The sequence below is a fragment of the Salmo trutta genome, chromosome 38 (assembly GCF_901001165.1).
Source record: "Salmo trutta chromosome 38, fSalTru1.1, whole genome shotgun sequence".
Lineage (NCBI taxonomy): Eukaryota > Metazoa > Chordata > Actinopteri > Salmoniformes > Salmonidae > Salmo > Salmo trutta.
The window spans coordinates 9,389,992-9,411,540 of NC_042994.1; the positions used below are offsets into that span (position 1 = coordinate 9,389,992).

Consider the following 21,549-nt stretch of genomic DNA (forward strand, 5'->3'; position numbering starts at 1 on the left):
ATTTTCTATGTTGTGTTCTAGGTTCTTTTTTCTATGGTGTTTTTTTTGTCTAGTTTACATTTTCTATGTTGTGTTCTAGGTTCTTTTTTCTAGGTTGGGGTTTTCTTATGATTCCCAATTAGAGGCAGCTGGTCATCGTTGTCTCTAATTGGGGATCATATTTAAGTTGATGTTTTTCCCACTAGTGTTTGTGGGAGATTATTTTGAGTTTATGCATGTAGCACCTCTTTGTCACGGTTTGTTGTTTTTTGTTTATAGTTTATTTTCTGTCTTGCATAGTTTCACAGAGGAATAAAGATGTGGAATGATGCGCATGCTGCGCCTTGGTCACTTTCATATGACATCCGTGACAGAATCTCCGACCACCAAAGGACCAAGCAGCGTGCCCAGGAGGAGCAGGGATCCTGGGCCCGGGAGAGAAGAGAGTGAAGGACATCCTGGACCTGGGAGGAGGTAATGGCAGGGGACAAGACCCTGCCATGGAAGCAGGCGGAGACAGCAAGAGAGAAACGGCGACGATACGAGGAACTAGCACGGCAACGAAGGAAGCCCGAGAGGCAGCTCCAAAACAAATTTGGGGGGGGGGCACACTGGGAGATTGGCGGAGTCAGGGTTGAGACCTGAGCCAACTCCCTGTGCTTACCGTGGTGAGCATGTGACCAGTCAGGCACCGTGTTATACGGTAATGCGCACTGTATCTCCAGTGCGCATTCATAGCCCGGTGCGCACTGTGCCTGTGCTCTGCATTTGCCGGGCTAAAGTGAGCATTCAGCCAGGACGGGTTGAGCCGGCTCAGCGCTCCTGGTCTCTGGTGCGTCTCCTCGGTCCAGGATATCCTGCACCAGTTCTAGACACTGTGTCGCCAGTGCGCCTTCACATCCCAGTGCATCCTGTGCCAGCGCCCTGCACTTGCCGGGCTAAAGTGAGCATTCAGCCAGGACGGGTTGTGCCAGCTCTACGCTCCAGACCTCCAGTGCACCTTCACGGTCCAGTATATCTTGCACCGGTTCTACGCACCAGGTCTCCAGTGTGCCTCCACAGCCCAGTACGTCCTGTACCTGCTCCCCGCACTCTCCCTGAAGTGCGTGTCCCCAGTCTAGTATGTCCTGTGCCTGCTTCTCGCATTCGCCCTGAAGTGCGTGTCACCAGTCTGGTGCCACCTGTCCCGGCTCCGCGCACTAGGCCTCCAGTGCGCCTGCCCAGTCCGGCGACGGTCCCCAGTCCAGAGCTTCCGGCGACGGTCCGCAGCCCAGAGTCTCCGGCGACGGTCTGCAGCCCAGAGTCTCCGGCGACGGTCGGCAGCCTAGAGCCTCCACCGACGCTGGCGGGTTCGCAGGATGAGAAGCTTCTTCGTCCTGCTCCAAAGCCGCCACCTACACTAGACACCCCCCCTAAACCTCCCTTTTGGTTTCAGGTTTTGCGGCCGCACCTTGGGGGGGGGGGGGGGGGGTACTGTCACGTCCTGACCATAGAGAGCTCGTATTTTACTATGGTAGAGTAGGTCAGGGCGTGACTGGGGGTTTTGTCTAGTTTATTTATTTTCTATGTTGTGGTTTTTGTCTAGTTTACATTTTCTATGTTGTGTTCTAGGTTCTTTTTTCTAGGTTGGGGTTTTCGTATGATTCCCAATTAGAGGCAGCTGGTCATCGTTGTCTCTAATTGGGGATCATATTTAAGTTGTTGTTTTTCCCACTAGTGTTTGTGGGAGATTATTTTGAGTTTATGCATGTAGCACCTCTTCGTCACGGTTTGTTGTTTTTTTGTTTATAGTTTATTTTCTGTTTTACATAGTTTCACATAGGAATAAAGATGTGGAATGATACGCACCCTGCGCCTTGGTCTCTATCATACGACATCCGTGACACTGCCTGACAAGGGGAACAGAGAAAAATATCAGAACTGTGAAAAAAAGAGGAGAAGTTGAGAAAAGACAAACTCCAAACTAATTACTATCCCTTATTTGATGAATAAAGTAGAATATGTCTCAGTAACCACAAATTATATGTCAGTGGTTCAATTAAATGGGAAAGGGCAAGTGTTCGGGATTTGTTGCAGTGGTTGGAGGAGGCGTTCGGTCAGAGAAGATGTTGACAATGAATCTAATTGCACTTTGAAGAATATATTTAGACCATTCAGTTGTCTTGCTGGTTCTATTGTAGTGTACTCTCCACTTATGGCCTTGTTCTTAGACCCTAGCCTACTTATGTCTTCTACCCTGATGAACACTGTGCATTAGACCAGACCAAAGCCCCAGTATATCTCCAAACCTGGTCTCACAACACATCATCCTGCATTTTCTCTGTCCCTTACTCACCACCTTCCGGAGACACCTGAAACCCCACCTCTTTAAGGAATACCTGGGATAGGATAAAGTAATCCTTCTAACCCCCCCCCTTAAAACATTTAGATGCACTATTGTAAGTGGTTGTTCCACTGGATATCATAAGGTGAATGCACCAATTTGTAAGTCACTCTGGATAAGAGCGTCTGCTAAATGACTTAAATGTTAAATGTCCTTAACCTTCTTGTATTTTAGTCCTTTACTCTTTTCGTATTTGTCCTATGATAATGTACTATGAAAGACATTGAAGTCTCTGGCCAGAGGTTCACGGTTCAAAGTCGAAGGGAGAGAAGAAGGAAGGAGATATCTCACTACTCAAGACTGGAGATAAGATGGAGTCAGAGAGAGGGAGAGTGTCTAGGTCTGCCAGGCCTGGCTTGTGCTTTTATCCTTCTTCCTTACTGTGTGCATGATTAAACCATGGATTCTCCTGGGCAGCCAGATAGCGTTTTATTCGCTTGACTTACACCCTGGGCTAGTGCCAGCCTGAGAGACAGTTGCACCATGGGAAGGGAAAAAGGGCAACTGTAATGTAAGAGAAGGTTACAGCTTGTGCCCTCACTCTGGAAATGTCAAACATATAGAGCAGGTATAGAAAGCATTGAGAGAACACTTTTGATGACACTTTAAGTTAGTATTGTTATCTTTTCCAGAGTTCCTGTTTGCTACGGATTAGGGTTGTATTAGTCTGACTCTGATCTGTTTGTGCTGTAAAATAAACTCATATGTTTGTTATATTGTTATGCCTGCTGTTATACCTAGCATTTGATCTATGTCTGTGTCTGATGAGATGATGATTAATGATGATACATATTGGATAGAACATCATTTATGTAAACCTATTATGACAATCCAGCACAAATCATCATGCTTTGTTCCGACACGTCAGACCACCAAATGATAAAAGCATGTCTCCAGTTTGGACAATAGGGTACACACTGGTTATGGTGACTTTTGTTGTGAGCAACAGCAGCTGTGACCCAGTCTCACCAAACGTCATGGTCTGGTAGAGAGTTGTATCCATCCCAATGCTAGCTGGGCCTGGTTAAATGTTACTCTTTGGTTTCCAGAAAATATCCATCCAAAATGGCACCAGGAAGTATCACTCTGAACCTGTGAATGTACAGGGACATTGCAGCAACATTTAAGTTGTTATGGTAGCACTCTTCTATCTCTGGACTTTGAAGTTGAAATTGGAAGATGATTCTGACAGGTGATTATGAAGTGGAATGCCACCACATAAAGACTTCAGATAAAGATAGAAGAATGTTGTGTAGGAATGTGCCACATAATGGGAACATATGGAAACCAGTGCATTTCTGTTGGTGTGAAAGGTAACATCTTCCAAATGTACAAAAATAAGCAATTTCTCTTGAGATGGTTTAGTTACATGAAAATAAATATTGACTGTGTATGTTGTGTATGTTTCAGGTGTATTTGTGTAATAGCCTATGACAGTGGTGTGATCAATCGATCACGTTTTAAAAACCAATAGTTGTGATAGGTGAGAACTCTCTCACTTTGCATTTCATGGAAGGTATTTAATTCAAAATCCAAACAGATAAGTACCACCCTTCCGGTTTAATGAGCATTCAGTAAATATACATTGATTTTAATTAGGCCTCCTCCTGGCAGTGTATAACTAACTCTACTCCCTTCTGCTGTAGGGAGAGAGAAAGAGGAGGGAGGAAGAGAGAGAGATGGGGTGGAGCGAGATGGTAGAGAAGAGAGACAGAGATAGGAGACGGAGAGAGAGAGAGGAGGGGCCGAGGGGAGAGAGTGGAGAGGAGGAGCGAAAGAGGGAGTGAGGGCTGTGGAGTGATAGACACCTTTCTAACTCAGTTGCCGGAGAGGAAGGAAACCACTCAGGGATTTCACCATGATGCCAATGCTGACTTTAAAACAGTTACAGAGTTTAATGGCTGTGATAGGAGAAAACTGAGCATGGATCAACAGCATTGTAATTAATCCACAATACTAACATAATTGACAGAGTGAAAGAAGGAAACCTGTACAGAACCTGTCCAAAACAAGCATCCTGTTTACGACAAGACAAAAAAGTAATGCTCCCAAAAATGTGGCAAAGCAATTAACATTTTGTCCTGAATACAAAGTTTTATGTTTGGGGCAAATCCAATAAAACACATTAATGAGTACCACTCTCCATATTTTCAAGCATAGTGGTGGCTGCATCATGTTATGGGTATGCTTGTAGAAATACTCACAGCTGTAATCACTGCCAAAGGTGCTTCCAAAAAAGTATTAACTCAGGGGTGTGAATACTTAGTAAACTAGATATTTCTGTATTTAATTTTCAATAAATGTAGTAACATTTCTAAAAACATGTTTTCACTTGTAACGAAGATGCTGAAAGTTGAGACGCAGGTGCAGGCGGTAAGTTTAATAAAACAACAAACTTGGAACGAGAAAACATAGCAGTGGCATCTACACATAATCACAGAAACAATACTGACTGGGGAAAGAACCTAAGGGAGTGCCAGATATAGGGGAGGTAATAAATTAGGTAATGTAGTCCACCTCATGATGAAGTGCAGGTGCGCATAATGATTGGTGCCAGGTTTACGTAATGATGGATGCCAGGACCAGTGGTTAGTATACCGGCGACATCGAATGCCGGAGGGGAGGAGCGGGAGTAGACGTGACAGTACCCCCCCCCCCCCCCCCCGACGCGCGGCTCCAACTGCAGGACAACGCCGACCAGAGGGACGGCCCAGAGGACGAGGAGCGGGCCGGTCAGGGGTTGTGAAGGTAGAAATCACGGATGATGTTGGGATCCAGAATATCCTCCACCGGAACCCAACACAAATCCTCTGGCCCATACCCTTCCCAGTCCACCAGGTACTGGAGACGACCCCTACGATGTCAGGAGTCCAGTAGGGTCTAGTAGGAATCTGAGGGCATAGGACGGACACCCCTTGATGTCCAGGAGGGCAGGGGGGATTTGGATGGGGCACATACGGATCAGAAGTTGACGTAGTGAGTGACGTCCTGCGCCAAGGTGGACCACCAGTATTTTTCAGAGATTGGGTAGATTGGGTAGTGCGAGAAATACCTGGATGTCCAGCGATGACAGTTGTGTGTCCAGGTCAGCAGCCGATCCCTTATCCCTGTGGGAACGTAGATGCACTCGGGAGGACAGTTATTGGGTGTGGGCTCCCTCTCCAGAGCCTGGCAGATGTCTACATCTACGTCCCAGACCACAGGGGCTACTACTGAAACCTCTCCCGAATCGTAGAGACTGGACAGGGCGTCGGCCTTGGTGTTCTTGGCGATAGGTCAGCGTGAAGTCAAATCTTGTGAAAAAAAGGCCCACCTTGCTTGGCGCCAATTCAGCCTCCTAGCTGTCCGTATGTACTCCAGGTTCCAATGGTTTGTGAGGATGATGAATGCGTCCTTGGCGCCCTCCAGCCACTCCGCAGGTCCAGTTTGGTAAAGAACCGGGCCCCGCGGAGCTGTTCGATGGCTGTCGGCACCAACGGGAGAGGTTAATGGTACTTAGTGGGGATTTCATTGAATTCTCTGTACTCAATACAGGATGCAACCTCCATCCTTCTTGGCCACAAAGAAGAAACCAGCCAATGCAGGAGAAGTGGACGTGCGGATAAAATCTTGTTGGCGCACCTCTTGGATGTACTCCTCCATGGCCTGGTTATCAGCCACCAACAGAGGATAGATGGGTCTGCGCGGGGGCGCAGAACCTGCAAGCTTGATGGCACAGTCCCAGGGGCGATGAGGAGGCAGGTGGCATGGGTCTTGGAAAATACCTCCTGCAGGTCCTGATATACATCCAGGATGTTATGCTGAAGGGTAACCACAGAACTCTCAACCGACGTGGAACCACAGGGATGCGGAAGCAGGTCCTCCGGCATTCGGGTGACCAGTCCGTGATTTTCATCCTCGACAATGAGATGGTGGGGTTATGGCATTGAAGCCAAGGGAGGCCGAGGATGATCTTGGGAACTGGTGCACTGGTGATGAAGAAGAGGATGTTCTCCTGATGAATGGACTCCATGGTGAGGGTGAGTGGTTGGGTGATGTGTGTGATGGTTCCGGATCATAGTGGCCGATTATCGAGGGCTTGAAAGGAGAGCGGGCATGAGATGATGTTAAGAGAGGAGGCAAGGGTCTGGTCAATAAAGTTCCCCTTGGCACCGGAATCCGCTAACGCTGGTGACAGACTACATGAGGCACAGTCAACTAGTGTGATGGACACCAACCTCTCGGTTGTGGGGGCTCCCATCTGGTGGGCAAAGTAGAGGGAACACTGAAGTAGGAAGCCACGGCATTTACAGTAGATGGGGTGTAGTCATATTTATCTAGGAGGGACAAATGAGCATCTCTGACCTGAGCAGGTTGCTGAATGGGCTGTTGTGCTGGCTCGTTGGGTCGACTGGTTGTAGAATATCCTCCGCTAGTTGACTGCAATGCCTCCCGGGTATGTTTGAGACGTTGCACACTGCAAAGAACCTCTTCCATAGCCGCCCCCACTTGTGCCAGCTGGTCGTGGTGTTGAGGAAGAAGGTATCCCTGCTCGTCGACCGATATTCTGTTTTCCTGCTGCTTCCATTGTTTGAGTCAGTATTCTGTAACGGAGACGCTGAGAGTCGAGAAGCAGGTGGTATGTTTAATAAAACAACAAACATGGAATGAGACAATATAGCAGTGGCATCTACACATGAACACAGAAACAATACTGACTGGGGAAAGAACCTAAGGTAGTGAGGTAATGGAGTCCAGGTGTGCCTCATGATGAAGTGGTTAGATTATCGGTGAGGTCGAACGCCAGAGGGGGAGGAGCGGGAGTAGACGTGACATCACTTTATCATTATGGGGTATTGTGTGTAGATGGCTGAAAAAAAAATATATTCAATCCATTTTGAATTCAGACTGTAACTAAACAAAATGTGGAATAAGTCAAGGGGTATGAAAACTTTCTGAAGGCACTGTAGGCTAAATTCTAAGTGTGCAATCAAGTAGAATAGATACAGAAGTCTTTGAATGAGAAGAATCGTTGTGTAAACAGGCAGAGGTCTCATTAACCTACATCTTTACAGGTGTCTCAAGAAAAAATAAGATATAATCAGCAAATGGTCAACTACTGTAAGTTCCCCACACTACATTCATGTTTTAATGATTATTATGTGACATGTTCCATAACACCGCTACTGTGTGGTTGTTGCAAGAATGGTGCAACACTGTGGTCGCATGCTGCGCCAGTTATCCACAAGGACACAGACATTCTGAGGTGTTATTTTATTAACCAGGTGTTTCCGCCACGCCACACTGATTTAACAGTCCTGAGGGACTAGATACTCATTCAGTATTCACTACTGAAAAGCATGTTTAATTTAGTGTCCTTGTTACCCGCCGCAAAGCGTTGATCCCGGCAATAGACACCAGCAGTTCGCGAGGCTAATACAATTAAACTTCTGATTGGCTTGGAGGAGAGATTAACTGTTTTCTCAAAGTCATTAGTGACCTATCATTAGCGTGCCGCAGAGCTAAATCAGCATTCAAAATTGTGTTTGCCACTTTGAATTGGGTCTTTGTGGACATGGGACATTTAGTTATGCTAATAATATGTTTTCGCCACAGTTGGTTAATTGCGAGGCAACAAGCTGACATTTTCTTCCATGCATTGCCGGTCAATTAGGGTTTTCGAAGAGGGGAGAGTGTACTTGAAAATTGGCCGCCTAGTGAAATGTAATTGTTTACAGTTTGTGCCATCCGTATTGCATTGAATCCATTGTCAGTCGACTAAACAGAACCAACAAAGATCGGCATTATGTATACAAACTTGACAATATGTTACAAGTACTTGCTGAAAGTTCAGTATTTTTTGCAACCGCCCCACATTTAATGCTTTCACCGTTTGTATTCCGTTTGTGCCATTTTCAGAGACATGATTAAGATTTTCATGACGGTGATACAAGCTGACAGGATAAAAGTATTCTCTGGGATTTCAGCTGGTGCCCCAGTTATTCAATGTGAATTTTCAATTCATGCTATCATGGAAAGGGACTTCTTCCTGTCTGTGTGGTGCCACCCCCTGGCAGAGGAGAGCGAGCTTGTCTGACAACATCAGACCCCTTCAGGAATCTCTACACACACACTCTTAAGCAAGAGCATGCGAGCGCACAAACACACATGCATACGTATGCTCTCACACACACACACACACACACACACACACACACACACACACTATCAACACTCCAAGAAAATCTCAGTTTTGCTTTGCATTTTACAGGCATGGCATGAATCCAATTTTCTTCTTCTATGTTATTATTCCTCTCGCTCTACATTGCCCTCTCCGGCAGTGCAATCTTGCTTGGCCCGAACCATCTGCTCAGTCTTAGGAGGAGGAGAGGGGCCCCGGGGTGGTGGCACCGTCTCTCAGAGAGAACCATCAGTGGCTCCCCAGTGAGGTCCAGGTCAGTGGGGCTCTTAAGGCCCAGCCAGGCTATTGAGACCAAGCCTGGAGCCTGTACACATGGACCACTGAGGTCAAGTCTAACAACTGGTGTTGGCTTTATTCCCTCCTCCCTCCTGAGTTCCATTTTCCTGATGTATATCACTAAATTTAGTCAGGCAAGACGAAGAGACAGCTAGCGAATCACCTTGCAGCGAAGTGACTCAAGTCAGGCTTGTCGGTTTACTTTTGGCGCAAAGCTGGGGACGCTAACAAGTTACAAGTATGCAAATAAATAAAAAAGCCAAATTCTATTTGGTTTGTAACGTTAGATAACAAAGAGACAGCTGTGAAAATAGCATTTATTATGTAAAAACTCTTTCCCCGTGCGCACTTTCAAGTCATCTGTGTCGTGACAAATAGTAAATAATTAAGGTTCGAGTCATTCTGTTCCATGTTCTTGTATTTAACAAATTCCAGCGTCAACCTTGGAATTAACCATGCAACCCAGAGGTGGTAATGTAAATCGTTAGTAACGCTGTGAACATCTGGCTGTTGTGACATTTATATAAAGACAGTGTTGTCTTCCCAGTATTACTCTTTGTTTGTCTCCTCTATAGACGCCATATGTGCCCAGGTTGTAGCCTACCATACGCTGAATTCCAAATCAATCCCTTGGCCCTTTCTACCCACTAGCCTCTTCTGTAGATATAAGCTAGATTAGGCTGGATAGGTTTAGGCAGAATGGTAATAACTTTTTAACAATTTGCCTTCTAATAGGTTGGGGGGGGGGAGATTTTTGCCATACTGCTTGTACCTACAGTACAGATGTAGGATCTTAATTTGAGGCAGTTTGAATCAGCAGGAATATAATCCTGCAGCACACGGGAATGTAAATTATTATGTGGATTATAAATATATATATTTTTTAATTTGACATTTCAAAGTGGAAAATGCAAACTTCATAAGCCTTTTTAAATGTTAAATACACTACAAGTTTAACATTTCCTACAGGACAGCCTAGGGAGGAGTTGTAGGGGTTTATTTTGGATTCTGTGATAGATGTCACTTCAGGCTTCACCGAGTCAAAAAAATACAGAGTTCTCTGGTCCTCTGTTTTGATATCAAATCTGACCACTGGGTCTCTAGAATATGGGTGGCCATCTTGGTCTGTGATTCACCCGTCACCTTTTTCACTGTGTTATCAACATTTACATTTTAGTCATTTAGCAGACGCTCTTATCCAGAGCGACTTACAGTAGGGAATGCATACATTTCATACATTTAATTTCATACATTTTTTTTCTTCATACCCCCTTCCCTCTCTCTCTTTCCCGCTCTTCACACCGCTCAGACCAAAGCTATGGGAACAGAGGGACTGTCTGCAGGATCATGCTTGTTGTTGTTGTTGTTAATGCTGGTTAATGCTGGTTGGTTGGTATTCTTCTAAGAGAATATAACATAAGTTTGCCCAGTCTCTCTTGTCTTCTGAGAGAATAACCTGTAGATTTCTTAAATGTTTAAATGTTTATTATCTGTTTATTATCTAACTGGTTTGAGTTATTTCACGGATTATTACATACTTATAACACATGTTATGTCTGTTTTGTTTCCAGGTGATCCTGATTCTGACCAAACTCTACGACTTTCACCTGGGGAGTGTTACAGAGAGCACCTTGTGGAGGTAAAACAGTAACCTTTCTTCAGCTCTCCCTCTCTGTCTCTCACTTCTGCTCTCCCTCTTTCTTTCCCTCCCTCCCCTGACACGTATTCAGATTCATCACAGGAACAATAGTGCAGTCTCTCGCCACCCTCTTTCTCTTTTCTACTCTTTCTCCCCCCTCCATCTTTCTCTTTCCCTACCCCTTTTCTCTTTCTCTCTCCCTCACTGCTTTTTACAAGACTGCTGCATGCAAAGCAGCATTGCACTACTGAGCACTGGGCAGGGTGCCCCAGGTGAACGATGACTAGTCTCTTGTGTAAACTGACTGCATGTTTAACATGATGTACCACTGATGTACCTCTGTCCCCCTTACACTTTCCCAGGGAGACTAACACAAAAACAACAGAGTAACAACACAAAGTGCATTAAAAATACACTGACAAAAGGAGAGGTATACAAGTCCCTTTTGAGTCAATGGGAAGCTATAAGTCATAACCACCATCAAGATATTTTTGTACCGGTGTACCGGACAGGTTGTCTTCATTCATTACTTTCGTTGCCGTTTTTTCTTGTTCTTTTGCTAATGGTGACTGTAGTGGTGACACAGTAAGAGCTTGTGGTCCTTTCAGGCAATTTTGTGTGTCAACACAATGAAAGTTGAATGATTCTTGTAAGATTATAGTGATGCGCCTCCTTGGTGTGTTTGTGGGACCCAGATAGCTAGACTATGACGTGTGTAGATCACTCTCCTGTTGAGTGAGTCAGAATGACGACAAGGAAGAGAGAGGGAAGGAGAGAGAGGGGACTCAGTGTTTTTGTTTAGGACGTGGTGGAGGAGAGAGAGAGAGAAGAAACAATGAACAGACTTTCCTAATTTAATGTTCTGTGTTTTGTTATTCCAAGACTTTCAGTTCAGTATTGTGTGTTTCAGTACAGCATTTATTTTCCATTGGGTAACAAGGGAGGATTCAATCTTCATCTTTTTTTTTGTTCAGTTCAATTCATATTTGTATTATTGTTAGTTACACCATGTTTGACTCCAGTACAGACTCCAGTAATTGGGCTTGTTTAGATTGCCAGCTATAACACTCTATCCAGGGTTGGGTAGGTTACTTTCTAAATCTAATCCGTTACAGTTACTAGTTACCTGTCCAAAATTGTAATCAGCAACATAACTTTTGGATTACCCAAACTCAGTAAAGTCATGACTCACCTGTGAAGATCTAAAGGATCAGGTTACAGTAGATCCGCTCTACAACGCCCTCTCTCTCCCGTGGAGGAGGAGAGATGAAGTTGGCAGTTTTATGACGTCGTAAATACCTTGTAGAAACTCTCCCTCTGGGCTTTGCAGGAGGGGAAAGAAACCTCTTTGTTACAAGGAGATTCCTCCAGCCAAAACGGTAACATCAAACGGTTGAATAATGAAACAATATTTCTGTTATCGAAACAGTTGGAATAGCCCTTGGGTACTGAAAGAACAATTGTCAGATCAGTTGTTGTTTTTGGATGTCATTAAGGATGGTATAACAACATAACTGTATCTCTGAATGTGTATATTTCCCAGTTATCAGATTTACATCTAAATGTTGTGTAACTTATATGATTAAATATGAAACTATTTGTGAGAAGATGAAATGTGATGTTAGCCTTCTAAATGAGAATTGTTTTTCATATAAAAGTTTTAACCAGTCAGTGACCGCAACCACGTGAGCACAGACATTATGTCGATGTCATGGAACGGCCCTTTTGCCAGAGTGCTTAAAAGGACTCGCTGAATTAACATATTCCAGAAAAAGTAAGGACGGGAGTCCCCACGTTGAGATGGCTACCACTCTATAGACCAGTTACGTGCAACGTGAGCTGAAAGGTACGAATGGTTAGAAACTCTGAAACTCTCTCTCTTGAAGAAGACTAAATAGGAACATTCAGTCTGCATCTGTCTAAGTGCTTTAGTCTAGTAAACTCGACCGAGAACCACTGGTAGGTACTTTGAAAGATCCATTCTAAAGAACATTTCCCTATCAAATGGCCATTGGTACGTCCGACGTCGCCATTATAACAGACACTCCGAGAAATTTGAGAAGTTTCAGCTGCAAAATACATTGTTACTTCTGGGGAACACAACCAGAGACTTCTGATGAAGTACTCTCCACAGCCGGACCAGCAATTTCAACAGAGAGACAACAAAGACATACAAGCGTAAATATGTGTTGCATTTATAAATCCGAATGAGCGGTTGTTAGGGTGGTAAATATCCATATTTACAATGGGCGTATTTTCCACATGTATGTACAATAAGCCCACTATCTGTCTCTCCCACTCTGTCTATCCCGCTCTTTATTTGTCCCCACCCCTTTCCATTGTCTACCAAGCCATCATATCGGGTTAGTCCACTAGGGACTTTTCATTGCATTGTGTAGTGATCAATGTGTAAGCTATCCTGTTTGTGTGTTTATGTAATTCTGTGTGATTATTTAGTTAGTTAGTTAATAAATAATTAAGACAATTTGTGTATAGTTGATTCATCATTTATTCTAGGGTTCATCCAAATATTCAAGAGTTTGCAACCTTCAGAATGAGACTGAAGATAAATAGAATTAATTAATTGACTGATGTAAGAGATATTTATATCTTTAGAGTTTAAGTGGGACGCTAGCGTTTTACACCATTTTTACAAAAAATTTTAAAGATACACTTCTCCTTGATGTAACCACATTGTCCGATTTCAAAAAGCCTTTACAGCGAAAGCAAAACATTAGATTATGTTAGGAGAGTACATAGACAAAAATAATCACACAGCCATTTTCCAAGCAAGGACATGTGTCACAAAAACCCAAAACACAGCTAAATGCAGCACTAACCTTTGACGATCTTCATCAGATAACACTCCTAAGACATTATGTTACACAATGCATGTATGTTTTGTTCGATAAAGTTCATATTTATACCCAAAAACAGCATTTTACATTGGCGCCTGATGTTCAGAAGATGTATTACCACCAAAACCACCGGTGAATGTGCACATCAATTTACAAAAATACTCATCATAACTGTTGACAAAATATATAACAATTATTTCAAGAAATATAGATAGACTACTCCTGGATGCAACCGTTGTGTCAGATTTTAAAATAGCTTCACGGAGAAAGCACATTTTTCAAAATTCTGAGTACATAGCTCGCCATCACAGCAAGCTATACAGACACTGCCCAGTGACAGGAGAATGCTGAAAGAACTTTCTGAAGGCTGTTGACAGCCAATGGAAGCCTTAGGAAGTGCAAAGTGACCCCACAGAAACTGTAGTTTCGATAGAGAATCAAAAGAAGAACTACAATTCTCAGACTTTCCACTTCCTGGTTGGATGTTTCTCAGGTTTTTGCCTGCCATATGAGTTCTGTTATACTCACAGACACCATTCAAACAGTTTTAGAAACTTCTGAGTGTTTTCTATCCAAATCTACTAATTATGCATATTCTAGTTTCTGGGTCAGAGTAGTAACCAGTTTAATTTGGGTACGTTTTTCATCCGGCCGTGAAAATACTGCCCCCTACACCTCAACAGGTTAAATAACTGGGTGCCCCAGATTACTACTTAATTAATTGTTATACGATTAAATAATTGAACGTGGTATGTAATCATTTTAGAAAATAACAGTCAAACATAAATTATAGTCATGACACGACAGTAACGTAATCTGATTACATTCCGTTACTTTTAGATTACTTTCCGTTACTTTTAGATTGCCTTCCCCTGTATCACAACCGGCCATGATTGGGAGTCCCATAGGCCATCGTCTGGGTTTGGCCGGTGTAGGCCGTCATTGTAAATTACAATTTGTTCTTAACTGACTTTCCTAGTTAAATAAAGGTTCAAAAATATTTAAAAATAAGAGTCATAAGAAGATGACAAAAATATATGTTACCAATTGAATGACATCTATTTCAGGATAAATCTATGTTAAATTTTACATAGCTGGCCATATATGGATGTTAAATTTTACTTGATAGGTTGGTTATGTAGGCTTCTTCTAACCCATCACTTTCTACCACATATAATAATACAATTAAATATTTACATTAAAAACCAAAGTCTATCAGAATTTCAGTCATTACAATAAATGTTATACCCCTTGATCTTCAAGAATAGGATTTGGAAATGTGGAAGTATAGATTAGCCAAAATGTTTTACCTGAGCATGACCCCAAAACGAAGGACTTATTAGCCAGGCCTAGTCTGTTGTTTTACAATTTTGTTGTCATGGAGGACTGATTGGGCTCATTGATTCGAGTTGAAAAATAAATGCTGTTCTCATGGAATGATCATCACAGAAAAGTGCTATTTACATGTGAAAAATGAATGCCATTTGCTGCATTTGCTATTGTCAGGTGCGTCGTAGAAAGTGGACCAAGGCGCAGCGGGTATCGTGCTCATCTTCTTTTATTTATATAAGTGAACACTTAAACAAAATAAATAGACGTAAACCAACAGTTCCTTAAGGACACCAGGACTATATGAAAAACAACTACCCACAAACACAAGAGAAAACAAACCCACTTAAATATGGCCTCCAATTAGAAGCAACAACAACCAGCTGCTTCTAATTAGAGGTCATTCCCAAAACTAACATAGAAATAGAAAAACTAGAAAACCCACATAGAAATAGAAAACATACACCAAAAACCCTGAAACACACAAAACAAACACCCCGTGCCACGCCCTGACCAAACTACAATAACAAATAACCCCTTTTACTGGTCAGGACGTGACAGTACTCCCCCCATAGGCGCAGACCCCCGATGCACCTGAAACAAAAAACTAACAAAACAATAACTCCAAAATTAAAGGGAGGGAAGGGAGGGTGGCTACCGTCACCGACGGCTACCGTGCTCCACCCCCCCTCCCCAATCCTCCAACTACGGAGGTGGCTCTGGCTCCAGCCTTAGTCCCCATTCAAACCTGTCCACCCCCGCTGAAGGCTCTGGGCTGGGGGGCGACTCTGGCTGCGCCGGACTGGCGGGCGACTCTGGCAGCGCCGGACTGGCGGGCGTCGCTGGAGGCCAAGTGCTCACTGCAGGCACTGGCTGTACCGGGTTATGGAGGCGCACTGGAGGGTGAGTGCGGGGAGCAGGAACAGGACATACTGGACTGGGCTGGCACACTAGAGGCCTGATGCATGGGGCTGGCTTTGGAGGCGCCAGACTAATGACACGTACCTCAAGGCTAGTGCGAGGAGCAGGAACAGGACATACTGGACTGGGCAGGCACACTAGAGGCCTGATGCTTGGGACTGGCTTAGGAGGCGCCAGGTCCATAACGAATGTAGTTTTGTTCGAAAAAGCTCATCATTTATGTCCAAAAAGCTCCGTGTTGTTAGCACATGATCTAAGCCCGCCGGACTTCACTTCATGAACGAGGGGAAAAAAAATATTTACGTTCGTTCAAACATGTCAAACGTTGTATAGCATAAATCATTAGTGCCTTTTTTAACCAGAACATGAATAATATTCAAGGCGGACGATTGCGTTCTCTTTTAAAACGTATTGGAACGAGAGTACCCAACATGAACTCGCGCGCCAGAGTCTAATCGGCCATCACCGTTCCATGGCTCTTGTTCGGTCAGATCTCACAGTAGAAGACTCAAAACACTTTGTAAAGGCTGGTGACATCTAGTGGAAGCAATAGGAAGTGCTCAAACATTAATAAGCCCCTGTGTGTTTCAATGGCATAGGCTTAAAGGTAATTCAACACATCAGGTATCCACTTCCTGTCAGAATCTGTCTCAGGGTTTTGACTGCCATATGAGTTCTGTTATACTTACAGACACCATTCAAACAGTTTTAGAAAATTCAGAGTGTTTTCTATCCAAACCTGAACAATAATATGCATATTCTAGCTTCTGAGTTGGTGTAGGAGGCAGTTAAAAATGGGCACATATTTTTTTCAAAATTCTCAATACTGCCCCCTAGCCCTAAGAAGTTAATCCAACCACGTTGTCCGATTTCAATAAGGCTTTATGGCGAAAGCATAAAGTTAGATTATGTTAGGACAGTACATAGACAAAAAATTACACACAGCCGTTTTCAATGCAAGGACAAGCGTCACCAAAAGCAGAAAACCAGCTAAAATTATGCACTAACCTTTGACAATCTTCATCAGATGACACTCCTAGGACATTATGTTAGACAATACATGCATTTTTTGTTCTATCAAGTTCATATTTATATCCAAAAACAGCATTTTACATTGGCGCGTGACGTTCAGAAAATATATTTCCCCCAAAACTACCGGTGAATCAGCACAAGAATTTACAAAAATACTCATTATAAACGTTGATAAAATATTAAACTGTTATTCAAAAAATTATAGATTAACATCTCCTGAATGCAACCGCATTGACCGATTTCAAAATAACTTTACTGGGAAAGCACACTTTGCAATAATCTGAGTACTGCGCTCAGAAAAATACATCAGGCAATTACAGATACCCGCCATTTTGGAGTCATTTAAATGCATAAATAGCATTCGAAATATTCACTTACCTTTAATAATCTTCATCAGAAGGCACTTCCAGGAATTCCCAGGTCCACAATAAATGTTGTTTTGTTCGATAAAGTTCATAATTTATGTCCAAATAACTCCATGTTGTTTGCGCGTTCAGTAAGCACCTCAAAATGTAGGATGCGCAAGGAAAATGTCACGACGAAAGTCAAAAAAGGTTCTGTTTACGTTCATTCAAACATGTCAAACGTTGTAAAGCATCAATCTTTAGGGCCTTTAGAATGTGAAAATTCAGTAATATTCCAACCGGACGATTCCATTGTCTTGAAAAACATTTTGGAACAGAGCTACCTCCTCATGTGAATGCGCGCCAATGAACTGATGTCCTTCCCTGGGTCACCAACTTCCCAGCCTTCTTGTTCGGTCTCTGTTCATCATAGACGCCTCAAAATACTTTCTAAAGACTGTTGACATCTAGTGGAAGCCTTAGGAAGTGCAAATTGAACCCTAACTCACTGTGTGTTCGATTGGCAATGACTTGAAAAAACTACAGGCACCAGATTCTCATTTCCTGGTTGTATTTTTGTCAGGTTTTTGCCTGCCATATGAGTTCTGTTATACTCACAGACACAATTCAAACAGTTTTAGAAACTTCAGAGTGTTTTCTATCCAAATCTAATAATATGCAAATATTGGACTCTGGGCCCGAGTATTAGGCCGTTTACTCTGGGCACGCTTTTCATCCGAAATCAAAAATACTGCCCCCTATACCTTGACAGGTTAAGACGGAGAATCGTTATTGCCTTTACCGGAGAAAAATACCAAAGAACTCACTCTCTTCCAAGCGCTTGGAAACACTACAGCCAAAATGGGAGCCAACTAGAAAAACTACAATTTCTGGCTCATTTTCCAAAAACCAGCATGAAACTCTTTCTAAAGACTGTTGACATCTAGTGGAAGCCCTAGGAACTGCAATCTGGGAGGATTTCACCTTATAATAAAAGTGACAGCCATTGAAAACAGTGGTAGCCTGAAAATGTATTTTTTGGGGATGGTTTGTTCTCGGGGTTTTGCCTGCCATATCAGTTCTGTTTTACTCACAGACATAATTTTAACAGTTTTGTTTTCTATCCAAATCTACCAATTATATGCATATGCTAGCTTCTGGGCCTGAGTAACAGGCAGTTTACTTTGGGCACGCTTTTCATCCGGATGTGAAAATACTGCCCCCTACCCAAGAGAGGTTAACATGACTGGGTAGGCTGCTATCAGGTAAGCTGCTGTGTCTACTGAGAAAAAGGTGGCTACTCTACGAGGAACTCAGAAGGCATCAGTGCCATGGTGAAGGGTATATACTCTGAGCAAAGCTCTGGCTGACTAGACGTGCAGGTCTTCTGAATGTAACATCTAGTGATTTGGAGTGGAGGGGATTCCTCTGCAGTCAAACAGCAGAATAGGGACAGAGAAAGAGAGAGCGACGAGAGAGAGACAAGTGAGAGACGAGCGAGACAGAAGATACAGAGAGAAAGACAAGAAATAGAAAGACAGAAAGAGAAAGAGAAAGGTTGATCTGGGCCATCCCTTCCATCTCTCAGTTCCCATTTAAACCCTCCTTCCCCCCATCCCCCACTCCCAAATGTGACACTGTGGGGTCAGGCAGGGGTGAGGAGTGACAACCTTTCCAATGACATAATTTTGCTGAGCTCACTCACTCAGAGGCTGGCTGATATTTCACAGGTCAGTGCCTATACATAATAAGGCCTGTGTCGCAGAGAGAAGGGGACCTACCTGATGTCTCTGACCTTTTACAATTGGGCTTGGACTTTACCTCAAAACCCCAGAGGCACTATAGAACATTTTATTGGAATCCAATACTTCCTCAAGTAGGAAGTCTCAGAAAAGGGCTATGACAGATATCTGATTTTGATATTCATATAAACGTCTGACGGTATAGGTTTTCAGATCGATTCTCATATATTGTAGAATATCTATGTTTATCATATTGTGTTATCCTCAAGTCAAGGCCCATACAGTATATTCCATATCAAAGCCGCTCAATCTAGATGATTCATAAGCAAATGTCATCCTGGACTCGGCTCAAAACATAGGATTTGCCAACATCATCCTTTGCGTCAACAGATAGGCTTTAGTCCATGGCATTGTAACGATTTGAAAGAATCCCTTGATACAGAATATCTACATCTTCCGTTTTACAGTGAAACTGCTATGAAAAACACTCATAGTTTTGCTCTCCATGTAGGATTTCTAGTCATTTCAATGGGCACGTCCTTCTCCCCTCCCATTTCCTGGTGTCTGATACATTAATCACTCATTCTATTATAGAAGAGGTCATTTATGTAGCTCCTTTCTCTCAATATTTAAATTCAAACCTTTTTAATTACATACTCTTGGGGTTCCCACCCATATCCTGAAGCACACTCTAATTTACATTCTGTCATAACAGTAAATGGTTGGATTTCATCACCAGCTCTAACCGCCAGCAGGCTTATATTACGGGTTTCCAATACAAATGCAGCTCCCTTTTAAATCCGCAGCTCTCGGTTTTGTTTGTGGTTATCAAGTTAAAATCTCATGAAGCCGCTACATGTGTCGGAAATAAAGGCAAAATGTGTAACAGCTCTCGTTGGTGGGAGAAGTGGACCAAGGCGCAGTGAGGTAAGTGTTCATGATACTTTTATTCACAAAAAAATACTTCAACAAAATAAAAAAAGTAACAAAACGAAAGCGCACAGTTCTGTCAGGCACAGACACCAAACAGAAAACAAGATCCCACAAACAGGTGGAAAACAGGCTGCCTAAGTATGATTCCCAATCAGAGACAACGATAGACAGCTGCCTCTGATTGGGAACCACACTCGCCCAAAAACAATGAAACAGAAAATATAGAATTTCCCACCCGTGTCACACCTTGATCTAACCAAACATAGAGAATAACAAGGATCTCTAAGGTCAGGGTGTGACAAATGATTAATCCTCTTGAGCGTGAATGCTTAATTGATTGTTGTTTTTTCGTGCGGCACAGAAGTTGTCATCCGATCTCTACGGCCCTCTACCTCGTTGTTGTGATAGTAGGTTTGTTTTGGGGTTTCTAACTCACTGGACTTTATCTTTCCATGTACAGGCCAGTGTGTACTAGTACAAATTGTACACTGACCAGTGCATGCAGACTGTACTGTACATGTTGCCTCAGACATGATGATGCAATGTTTTGTAGTCTATCTGGCCTACAAGTCATGCTGTGTGTGGCCTTAGAAGTCTTGAGTAAACCACTGGTTTTCTGACATAAATACTACAAGAAAGGCTACTTTCTGACAACTGTTGTCATGATTGGTTGCCTGTGGTTGCTTGCTGTTGATGTGGGCCTAAGTCTGTGTGTTGTTTTTAGTTTGCCTACCAATTGACCCTACCACACGGTAGTGAAACCACAGAGCTGCCATGGATGCCATTTAGATTATGGATGGACTTTTGCGAACTCTGTGACAAAGTTCTGAGAATATTCTGGGGACTGAGAGAAGGTGGCAGGGATGTGTCAAGAGAGAACAAGAAGAACTGCCTCAATGCCAGCCGGACTTATCTGATTCCTGTGAACTTGGCCCGGAAAACAACATTATCCATTTCAATTAAAAAGATTAGGCAGAATGTAACTTCTTCACCCTTCCTGAAGTTTTGGGAAGATTTTTCTTTACTTCCTCCTTCAGATCAACTCAGCCCATCTCCTATGCCTGAGTTATAAGTTTCCATAATATTGGCTCTGAAACTACTTATAGAGAGGGAGAAGGAGGAAACAGACTTCCTCTATGGCTTCCTCTCACTTCTACACTCTCTGAGAGTTCTCCTTTTTTCTATATCTCTTTGGAGAATTTCTGGAAACAACAAAACACATAACCTTTGAGGGCAATGCAGCAGGATGTATGGCAGCGAGTATGTTTGATAGTACACTGTCAAATCTTTCTTATTCAACCCCAGATCCCAGCCCGAAAAAAACATTTGTTACAGTTAAAGAATTGCACATGGGCCATTTATTCCACAATGTGATTAATACCCGACAGCGAGGGAATATGTGTATTTGGGGAGTTTCTCATTTCTTCTCTGTAGATCCTCTCAAACTCTGTCAGGTTGGACGGGGAGCGTAGCTGCACAGCTATTTTCAGGTCTTTACAGAGATGTTCGATCGGGTTCAAGTCCAGGCTCATTCAGAGACTTGTCCCGAAGCCACTCCTGTGTTGTCTTGGCTGTGTGCTTAAGGTCGTTGTCCTGTTGGATGGTGAACCTTCACCCCAGTCTGAGTGCTCTGGAGCAGGTTTTCATCAAGGATCTCTCTGTACTTTGCTCCGTTCATCTTTCCCTCAATCTTGACTAGTCTGCCTGTCCCTGCCGCTGTAAAACATACCCACAGCATGATGCTACCACCACCATGCTTCACCATAGGGATGGTGCCAGGTTTCCTGTAGACGTGACACTTGGCATTCAGGCCAAAGAGTTGAATCTTCTTTCTTATGGTCTGGGAGTCCTTTAGGTGCCTTTTGGTAAACTCCAAGGGGGCTGTCGTGCCTTTTTCTGAGGAGTGGCTTCTGTCTGGCCACTCTACTATAA

At 43.2% G+C, this 21,549-nt stretch overlaps 1 protein-coding gene across 1 annotated transcript in view; it reads left to right on the forward strand.

Annotated features, from left to right (window-relative positions):
* The window catches only part of LOC115177732 (VPS10 domain-containing receptor SorCS3), a 206,290-nt gene that overhangs the window by 81,010 nt on the left and 103,731 nt on the right, over nucleotides 1–21,549 (forward strand). The window contains exon 2 of the mRNA XM_029738669.1: nucleotides 10,391–10,458. Coding sequence (XP_029594529.1) covers nucleotides 10,391–10,458 — 68 coding nt within the window. The remainder of the gene's footprint in view (nucleotides 1–10,390; nucleotides 10,459–21,549) is intronic.